Consider the following 11,219-nt stretch of genomic DNA (forward strand, 5'->3'; position numbering starts at 1 on the left):
TATATATATATATATATATATTGTTAGCAATGTTGACATTTTTTAAAATTTAAAAAGTTGATAATACTTTTATAATTAAAATCTATAACCTCTAAAACTAAATTGCTTGAGTTCTTCCTAACACTCCCAAAACAATTATTCAAACATATTTCAAATTCTAGTACAAATAGCTCCTTCTTGCAGTATATATTCATTATTGATTATTTCACATAATAATGAGTAAATTATTTCATAGAAACTCTTATGATTATGTAAAAAATGGATGTGGTCCAAAACCCTCCCAATTATGACATTTACAAGACACAAATGAGATGGACAAAACCTTAAACCACTTATTAATTTGGTTATGATTTTGTCAAAGTGGTCCCAATTTATTTCGATCGTCTATTGTATCATTTGTATGGTACATAGTACAATTATAATCCCTAGATATAAAACAATTTATTTTTCATATTACACATTAAAATAATATGACATATGAATCACATACTTATATACCATAATCAAACTACTATATAATAAAGTAAGATAATCATACCATAATCATACTATTATGTACCATAATCATACTATTATATATTATTGGTTATAATATCAACTTTTACTTTATTTTGTGTGTTATGATGTTATCTCCTAATTAAGGCTATTGTTCAAACATATCACCGAATACATTTTGATGCTATATCAAATTAAGAATCATGACTTTAAATTTAGTTTTTTGAATAATGTAAAAGAAAATATATCGCATTGTTATAACTAACTATCAAATTTCTTATTTTGACTATTGAAACATTCATAGTAATTATTTTAAAACGTAGATACACAAACACATTTGCCCCAATTTTCGCATAATCTCCAACTTTATACGTTAACGCAAAAATATCATAAATATGATATTTCTCGTTTGTTGCACCATAAATGCTATATAAACACCGAAGAACTTGTATGTTTGTAGAATTTATATGATATATCTCGTTTGTTGCATCATAAATGCTGTATAAACACCGAAGAACTTTATATTTGTAGAATTTACGCATTTAAACACCTGCAAATACTAATACTTTGAAACACTACAAGGGATATATTCGAATTTTCATCTGGGATATTTCTCTATGGATCTTGAATCGGTTTTTAGCTTTTGGGGTTTTGACAGAGATTTAGGGTTTGGGGTTTTGATCGTGGGATGTTTAAAAAAGTTCATGGATCTTTTAGGTCTCTTAATTTTGCTTTATTTTGGTATAAAAATTTTCAACGTTGGGTTTTTTAATCGGTTTCTAAACTGGTTGTGCTTGAGAAATTGTTTCCATGGGAACTCCGATTCGAAGACGTCGATTTGTAAATGCGGATTGATGAGTTTTTTTAATATTTCGACCCCGACAATGATCGAGAAATGGGAGGTGGTTAAAGAAACTGTAAATAGCAACGCAAGCGATCGTTCAGATGCTGATAAACAAGAGCATTGTGACGAAGAAGACCAAGTGTTCGATGTAATGACTCTGAGAAGATTGGTGAAGATAGAGAGGCAGCGAGCGCATGATGCTTACATAGAACTCGAGAAAGAGCGAATGGCGTCCACCACTGCAGCCGAGGAAGCAATGGCTTTGATTTTGCGTCTTCAGAATCAGAAAAGCGTCCTTGAAATGGAAGCCCAACAACATCAAAGATTGTGTCATGAAAAGCAACTCCATGATCAAGAAGTTATTCAATCGTTGAGGTGGATTGTGATGAAACATGAATCGGAAAGAAGCATATTGGAAGATCGTTTAAGATTGTATAAACAAAGATTGAAGCTGTATCAGAATTACGATGGTGAAAATGGAAGTGAATGGATTAATGGATCTTTGAGTCGTCTTGATAACCTCGATGAAGGGCTCGTTAGCTCTCTTGAATTGGGTTTGTCGCCATGGTAACTGGTACGTCTCTGTTTGTTACTTTGACTATTTTGTTGGTAATTTGAAAATAGCAGAAATTTTTAAAAAAAAAAAAAAAAAACCCTCTCATAAATCATAATTTCATGTCTTTAATAACTCTTAATTATTATATTAATTATGTAATGTAATTATCATCTATTCTAATCAAATAATTATATTCTAATAAACATGGCAAAACTTTACTTATCTTTAAATTTATTAAAGTAAATTGAGAAAAACAAAACGAAATATGTTTAAGTAAACATGCAAATTGATATAACAGTGCTCTGGGGCAATTCCAAAACATCATCAAATCTCTCTCTTTTTTTTTAAACATTATTTTTATACCATTTTGCTCTAATTCAACACTATTCTTAATTTCTTATACAGTTTTGATGGGAAAAAAAGAGTATAACATCAAATTTAATTATATTATAATGATGTCCAATGTGTCAATTTTGGTCCTTCAAGTTTAGATCTATACATTTTTTGTTTATTTTGTTATATAGTTATATTTAAAAGTGTTAGGACTATAGTTGTGTTTGGCGTGTCACAACTAGCTGATAAGCTAATTTATTTTTCGAGTTTTTTTAAGTTGTCATGTTTACCAAACCAAAAACTAGCTTATAACCTAGCTTTTTAAAAAGCTACTTAGATTAGATTTTCAGGAGTTTTTTTTAAATATTTCAAATATACCGTTAATTAATTATACAAAACATATTTTTTTTAATGTCCTTTTATGTCGTTTTATATATTTTAACTTGTTTATCAGCTAGTTTTATCAAACGTCATTTTTTATCAAATAGCTTTTCAGCAGCTATCAATTAGTTTTTTATATAACAACTAACTTTTCAGCTAACAGTTAGTTTTTTAACTAGTACGACAAACATAGCCGATATATGGCTAACTAACATTCTTAATTTAAAATACTAGGGTAAATTACACGAATCGTCCCTCGTGCCAAAATGCACGTTTTGTCTTTATTTTCAAAAATTAACTCAGACCATCGACCGTCCCTCGATTAGTTAAAAGTTGTACATGTTGTTGTCACTCATTAGTTTAAATTTGCACGTTTCATCCCTTGAGAGACATGAAATGACTTTTCTACCCTTTTTATTATTTTTTTAATTTTTTTTTCTTACCATGAAGGATGACCCAAATTAGTTCTCGTGATGTGCTGCAACATGTACATAGGTTTTCTAACTTTTTTGTTTTTTTAAATTTAGCTTAAGTTTTATATTTTATTATGTGTTGTTTGTTTTTTCGAAGCGAATATGTCTGAAGTCTGCGAACCATTTCCGCAACCCTCTGTAGCAGAAGAGGTGGATCAAACGGCTTCAGCATTTAATAAAAAGTTTCTTTGTTTTTTAATGTCTGTAGACTGCTGCAGTAAGTTAAAGTAATGTGTGAAGAGGTTTGAAGCAGTTGGTCTACTGCTGTGCCACGCAACACACGCGCAACAGTTTTTAAGTTAGAAGTCTTCTGAAAAACAAACAGCTGCGAAGGGCCAAGTGTTGCACGTGTGCTGCGCGGCGCAACAATAAGTGTTCTGAAGTGGTTTTTTAGAAAAAACAAACAACACCTAAGCGTTTTTACAAATTTGCTCCATCCTCCTTTTTACAACTTTGTTTTTCTATGTTTTTAAAAATTAGTTCTTTTTTTCTTACAAATTAATTTTTTATAGCTTTTACAACTTTTTAAATTAGCTTTTTACAACTTTTTGTTTTTTTATTACAAATTAATTTTTTTACAAATTTAACTAAAATAAATAATTTAAAGCGAATATTTATATGTTTTTATAACTTACATGCATAAAATAAACAGCTGAAAAAAGTTGGAAAAAGAATTTCGGAAAAAACATAATTTGTAAAAACAAAAAAATATTTAGACCATACATGAAACATTGAAAACAAATTCATGAAAACTTTTGTAAAGAAAATGTAACCAATAATTTTATAACTAAAAAAAACTAGTTTTGTAGGAAAAAAAAAAACTAATTTTTAAAAGACATAAATAAAATTTGTAAAAAAAAAAGTTGGGCAAATTTGTAAAAATGTTTGAAGCAAATTCGTAACAAAAATTATAAAAAAAGGTTGACCCATAAACATACATTAATACATACATATATAAAAACATGGAAATTGATATCCACAAGTTCAAACGTTAAAAATAATAATAATAATAATAATAACCCCAAGTTTCAGATGAATCTCAATGTATCAAAAGCGAAACATAATTACAATACCAAAACAAAATATAATTTGCGATGAATCCAAAGAAATCACAATCAAATCATATCACAAATATTGAGACACTTGAGTGTTATATGCATCAGGCTCACGATTGCTTATAACACGAAATCCATTATCATCTTCATCCTTATCAACATTAACATGAACATTTTCTTTTTCTAAAGTATCAAAATGAATTTTTTTTATGTCATTAATATGCTAATAGTAAACTAAAATTGCAACACTAAATTAATTTATGTAGAAATGAAAAATGTAACATTACATTTGAGAAGCCGATTTTTGCTCATGTTTGTCAAGCATATTTTGTAAATCCTCATACTTAAGTTCTCTTTTCGACTCTTCTTCAACCACCCAAAAGTTAATCTTATTAATACAGTCATAGTCAATTGAATCATAAGACCTTTTATAAATCTTGAGTCTAATTGAATAAATATTTTATTAAATATATTGCCATTGCTAATTGTATAAATATTTTATTAAATATATTGTATATATTCTGTAAACGCAAATTATAATGAATATCACTTTCATGTGAAAGGCACTCCAATTAAGCTTACAACCCGAAGAAGATGTGGTCTGACTTTTGCAACATCAGAGTATCTCCATCAAATAACTTTCATCACTCATCTTAAAAAAGAAATGATTAGCAAAACATATATTTCATAATAGTATATTTAAAGTAACATTTAAAATTCAGATTATATTTAGGGGTGTTCAAAAATATCCGTATCCGAAATTCCGAAACTCCGAATCCGAATTATCCGAAAAATCGGATATCCAAAATTTCGGATATCCAATTTTTCGGAATCGGAATTGGATAGTGTTTTTCAGATTTTTCGGATAATTCGGATATCCAATATCCGAAAATTTTGATTTTATTTTATACATTATTTGTTATTTTAGTCGCATATGTCTTATGATATGAATTTTAGTAACTAAAACATGTTGATAATACACTTAATTAAATACATATATTACTTCATATGTCTTTCTAATTTAAAAATATGTATTTTTAACTTAAAAGATTCATATGTTTTTCAAATTTTCGGATATCCGATTTCGTATCCGAAATTACGAATATCCGAAATTTCGATACGAAATCGGATACCAAAAATCAACTATCCGAAATTCGGATATCCGGATTTTCGGATATCCGTTATGAACACCCCTAATTATATTTGGATGAGTACAAGAAGCAACATAGCTAAAGCTACCAAAAGTACCTTCAATGTCACGAAACTTGCCTAAAGACATTGTAAGGTCTAAAACTTCCCTACCCGAATAAAAAAATTTCAACCAGATCAAGAACACCTTGAAACGCCTCTCTCTACAAAGCTTCTCATGATCTAAAAAATTCAAATTAACCAATAAGTTGCACAATGAATACTTTTACACAACATCTTATTCCAATGATGATCAATTATCTCCATATAATGCTTGTATAACTCTTTAATTTTCTTAAACAATTCCATAACTCCTTTCCTTGCCTAATGCATTCTCCTATAAATATAACCCAGTGCAAAATTTTCATTTGAATAGCACAAACGCGAAAGCTTTAACAAATAAGTCATCACTTTCATTCTAATCAAAAAATTCCTCCAAAAAGTTCCGTTCAAAAGCATATGTTTATATCCAAATGAATTTTTCACTTTCAACATCTTCGTAAACTTGTTAGACATCACCATAGCTTGTAAATTATGGTCATACAAACTTTTCAATGCAGTGACCGTTGTACCAAAACGAGTAGCATATAGATGGATGATTTTTTTCCAATCATCTTTTCTTTTACCAATTCAAGGATTAATTATGATTATAAATTAAAACAATACAATGCAAGAGTGACCAGATTTTTCACATTCTCCAATTCTTAAACATCATTTAATATAAAATTAAGAAATGTGTTGCACATTGAGGCCAAGAAATAAAACTATATCTTTTACATAATAAATTACTAGCAAGCTTGTATTTTTAGTAACAATTTGAACAATATTCTTTGTTTCTACCATTTTAACAATCTTGACAAATAAATTACACAAATATGAAACATTGCTCTCTATATTTGATACATCAGCATATTTGGACAATCAACCAATAAATTAATCAAATGCCATTGCTTAATATCCCTTACCAATCAGTCATAATCGTGCAACCATTTTCAATCAATTGACTTCTATATGAATCAATAATAGTGAAAGTGGCTACTTAGCATCTTGACAACAAATTGACCCTCAAAGCATTATAATTAGGTGCTTTGTAACCATAACAAAATCTTGCTATTTTATCTTTTATATATTGAAAATAAGGAGAGTTATAATCATTAATAGGTACACATGTCTCGTTGAACCACATAGCAATAATTAAATCCACATCATGTAATTTTTCCTTACTTTCCATGGCAAATTTAATTGTGGGTTGAGAATGATCATTTATACTAGGGGTGTGCATAAAACCGCACAAATCGTATAAACCGCCCACACCGCACCAAACCGCACCGCATAATGCGGTTTAGATCTTTTGTGGTGCGGTTTACGGTTCATAATTTTGATAAACCGCACTATATGGTGCGATTTGCGGTTTTTAGTTTCAAAACTACGGTTCAAACCGCACCGCATATATATATATATATATATATATATATATATATATATATATATATATATATATATATATATATATATATATATATATATATATATATATATTACATTAGCTTTTACAAAGAAATTATATTTTAACTTCACCTCATGAAAATATATATATTAGTTGTAATATATTTTGATATAATATGTTGAAGAAGATATATAAAGATTTGGCAGCATTAAGCAATGACCATAGATATATGTTAAAAAATATTACAATATAGTATGTCTTTAATAAAATATAAAATTTTAATTTAGATCAAATATATATTACATTAGCTTTTACAAAGAAATTATATTTTAACTTCACCTCATGAAAATATATATATTAGTTGTAATATATTTTGATATAATATGTTGAAGAAGATATATAAAGATTTGGCAGCATTAAGCAATGACCATAGATATATGTTAAAAAATATTACAATATAGTATGTCTTTAATAAAATATAAAATTTTAATTTAGATCAAATGATTGAAAATAATTTCAAAGTTTAACAACTAATTAAACTACACAAACCGCACCAAAACCGCAAAACAGCCCACAACAAACCGCACCACAAACCGCCGTTTACACTTTCACGGTGCGGTTCGTGGTTTCAAAAAATCTCGAACCGCATATGCAGCGCACTCTGTGGTTTTGACAGTAAACCGTACCAAATTGCACCGCGAACACCCCTAATTTATACCCTTTGTGAAGAAAGGATGCAAACGTGATGTAGCTTTCGTTTTTCCTTTTTTTTTAACAAACCGTTCTTCAACATTTTGCAATTATGAGGAATGTTTCCTCCAACTCTCCATCGTCATCTAAGATATTAACACTATTTGTGTCACCACCATTGGCTTTATCTTTTTTTTTTTTTTTTTCCTTTTGGAGTGTTTGTATCAAAATACATTGCATAGTAAACGGACTTCCGGAGTTACTATTTTACATGATCTAATCTCACCACCAACACTTGCAAGATGCTTCTTAACTCTATTTATTCTACCATAATGAATAACCTTTTGCCAAAAACTACACGTGTCTTTTTTCCCTTATTATCAACAGGTAGAGTTGCATATGCTGATGATTTATCCATATTCATTCTTACATTTGATTAAACAGGAGAATATGATTCAGTTGCTTATGCTCACGATTTATCCGTCTTCGTTCTTCATTTGACTATGTAAGGTATTTTTTTTAAATGGCCTACAAGGAAAAAAAATAAAGCTAATGGTGGTGGTATAAATAGTTTTTAATATTTTGGATGACGATGAAGAGTCGGAGGAAACATAACTATGAAATGTCAAAGAACAATCTGTTTAAAAAGGAAAACTACATCAAATTTGCATCCTTTCTTCTTGTTAAACTTACAATTAAATCTATAATGCAAAGTAAGGAAAAATTACATGATGTAGATTTAACTATTATTTAATGGTTTTATGATACATGTGTGCCTATGAATGCTTGTAATTGCTTTTATTTTAAACATATGGTGGATAAAATAGTAGGATTTGGTTATGGTTACAAAGCACCTAATGATCATTCTTTTAGGGTCAATTTGTTAACAGATGCTAAGAAGTCAGTTTTACTATTACTGATTTGTATAGTAGCCAATGGATTGAAAGTGGTTGCACGATATAAGTGATAGGTGGAAGGAGATTTTGGGCAACGCCATTTGATTAAATTATTGGTTTATTGTCCCAAAGGGATTCGTTTCTTAAATATCTTGATGTATCAGATATAAAGAGCAATGCTTCAAATTTGTAATTCGTAAAATGTTGTTCAAATTGTTAACTACAAAGTTGTTGGTAATGTGTTATGTAAAACATATATTTCTATCACATTGTCTTGATCTTGTATTAAAGGATGTTTCGAAATTTTATAGCATGAAAAGTTTGGTCTCAAAGGCTTGCTTTTTTATTTATAATCAAGTGGCCCATGAATTGGTTAGGAAAAGACATGGTTGGACAAAAATCATTCGTCCATGTGCTACTTATTTTGGTACCACGTCCATTGCATTGAGAAGTTTGTATGACAATAAAGTTAATTTACAAGCTATGGTCATATCTAATGAGTTTAAGAAGATGTTTAAAGTGGAAATTTTTGATGAATGTAAACAAAATGTTTTAAAAAAAAAATACTTTTTGGGAGATTTGTTTGATTATAGTGAAAGTGGTGACTCCTTTGTTAATGCTTGCATTTGTGTGATTTAAATGAAAAACCTACATCAGGTTATGTTAACAAGGGAATGCAACAAGCAGGAAATAGGGTATGAAATTGTTTGAGAAAAAGAAAGAATTATACAAGCCTTATACTAAAATAATCGATCGTCATTTGGATAGGATGTGTAAAAGTATTCATTGTGCGCAGCTTATTGGTTAAATCAATCTTTTTAGTATGATCATGACAAGCTTCGTTATAGGAAAGAGGTTTTTTAAGGTTTTCTTTATGGTTAAGAAGAAGTATCTAGGTAAGGAAGTTGTAGATCTTAAAATATCTTTAGTCAAGTTTCGTGAGTGGAGGTACTTTTGGTCAATCAAGTGATGTTGCTTATTGTACTATTACACGTCTATGTCCGATTTAAATTTTATATGTTATTATTAAATATATTATCATTAAATATATGTTTTTCTAGCAATTTCTTTTTTTAGATGAATGATGTAAGTTACTTAGCGGAGATATTCCGATATTACAAAAGTTTGTTATTAGAATATTAAGGCAAACCACATCATCTTCCAATTGTGAGCCTATTTGGAGTGTCTTTGAAAGGATTCATGCTAAAAGGTGGAAGAGGTTGGAACATCAAAGTCTAAATGATCTTTTATTTTTCAATACAATTTGCATTTACAAAATAGATACAATATATTTTAATAAAATATTTCTCTATTAAAATTGTCATTTAATTTAAATTTGTCAAACGCAATGTTATGTTTTTTATTTATAAATGGATTAATTTAATATTGCAATTTTAGCTTATTATTAGTCTATTAATGACATTAAAAATTCTTATTTGATAATGTAGAAAAAGAAAGTGTAATATATATATATATATATATATATATATATATATATATATATATATATATATATATATATATATATATATAATGAGAATGAAGATTGTGAATGTCATATTCTAAGTGGTCATGAACTTGATGCATATAACACTCCATGTTTTAATATACGTGATTTTGATCATGATTTGTTTGGATTCATCGTGAATTATATTTTGTTTTGGTATTGTATTTATGTTTCTTTTTTTTATGTATTATGATTGATTTAGAACTTGTGGTTATGTTTTTTTCGTTTAATGTTTGAACTTGTGGACTCAAATTGCAGGGTGGGTATTAGACGGTGCATGTGGTTTTCAAAAATTCTCTCTTAAAGGACAACTATAAAAAGTCACGCCTCTAGTCCTTGTGGTTTCAAAAACTTACATGGTTGGTCATTTTGACCAACTATGTTTCCTCTTTCTCTCAACCTCATCATCGACATCAGCAGTGTGCTCTCCCTCGTCATTCTTTTTCACTTGTTTCTCTCGTCTCTTCACTAGCACACACTTTCACCATCACATTACTACCCTCTTCATTCATTTCGCTTTTATCCACTCAAAACCTCTAACCATTGCCCTCTTATCATCGTAAAACCTGTATGGAATAAGAAAATAGTGTGGAATTATGAATTGTCACTCTACTATATTTGGTGCATGTGTCTATTGTTAGGATCATCTTCCTAATATATCTTTGAGCTTCAACATAGTTCAAAGGCTTTTGAGCTTCGGTTTGTGGGTCTCATGATGGTTTGAAAATTCAATCTTTGTTTAGTTTTTGGTTTTTTGTTTAAAGATTTCCAGGTTTTTAGTCTATCGTTGTGTGCATTTCACCCATGTGTGTGTGTGTGATGGGAACATCAATCGATGTTTCATGATCAATCCATGAATCCTCATGCTTGAAAAACACAAATCGGTCTCCATCCAAGTTGAAGAATTGTTATCGTTTGTTAGTGATTGTTACCTTTGGTGGCTTTGCAAAAGCGACCAACTTTTACATGAAATTTGTATCTTTCTTTTGTTTGTTTTACATATTTTAAAAGGATTCTAAATTATATTGAAAAAGTTCAAAATAGGTGGTAGGAGGACAGTGGTGGTGGTGGTGGGTGTTGCAAGTGAAGTAGGGGTGGCTTAGGGTTGGGTTTTTAAAAGGATAAAATAAAGAAATGATGAAGTTGTTCCAAAAAAAATTATGTAAGAAATGATGTATCTGAATAACAAGCTTCTAGCTAAAAAACTAATTTTTTTTTTTTAGAAACTAGTTGACAGTTGATAAAGTAATAATGTGTGGTTAAAACTAATTGATAAGGTAGATGAAAAATCTAAAATGACAAAATGATATCTGATATATAATTGAATATTAATGGTGTATGGTATGAAACATTA

General features: G+C 29.0%; 1 protein-coding gene across 3 annotated transcripts; it reads left to right on the forward strand.

The window, feature by feature from the left end:
- Nucleotides 1–862: 862 nt before the first annotated feature.
- On the forward strand, nucleotides 863–10,911 carry LOC145047437 (zein-binding protein (Protein of unknown function, DUF593)). 3 transcript variants are annotated; one of them, XM_078995706.1, is made up of 2 exons: nucleotides 863–1,913; nucleotides 10,124–10,911. In XM_078995706.1, exon 1 carries the CDS (start codon nucleotides 1,113–1,115, stop codon nucleotides 1,908–1,910), a length of 798 nt encoding a protein of 265 aa, XP_078851832.1. In that variant the 5' UTR covers nucleotides 863–1,112; the 3' UTR covers nucleotides 1,911–1,913; nucleotides 10,124–10,911. The 3 variants fall into 3 exon arrangements, with proteins under 3 accessions (XP_078851832.1, XP_078851833.1, XP_078851831.1); XM_078995707.1 differs by lacking the exon at nucleotides 10,124–10,911 and adding an exon at nucleotides 8,336–8,580; XM_078995705.1 differs by lacking the exon at nucleotides 10,124–10,911 and adding an exon at nucleotides 7,907–8,329.
- The last annotated feature ends 308 nt before the right edge of the window (nucleotides 10,912–11,219 follow it).

This window comes from Lactuca saligna, chromosome 5 (assembly GCF_052625555.1).
Source record: "Lactuca saligna cultivar CGN05327 chromosome 5, ASM5262555v1, whole genome shotgun sequence".
Taxonomy (NCBI): domain Eukaryota; kingdom Viridiplantae; phylum Streptophyta; class Magnoliopsida; order Asterales; family Asteraceae; genus Lactuca; species Lactuca saligna.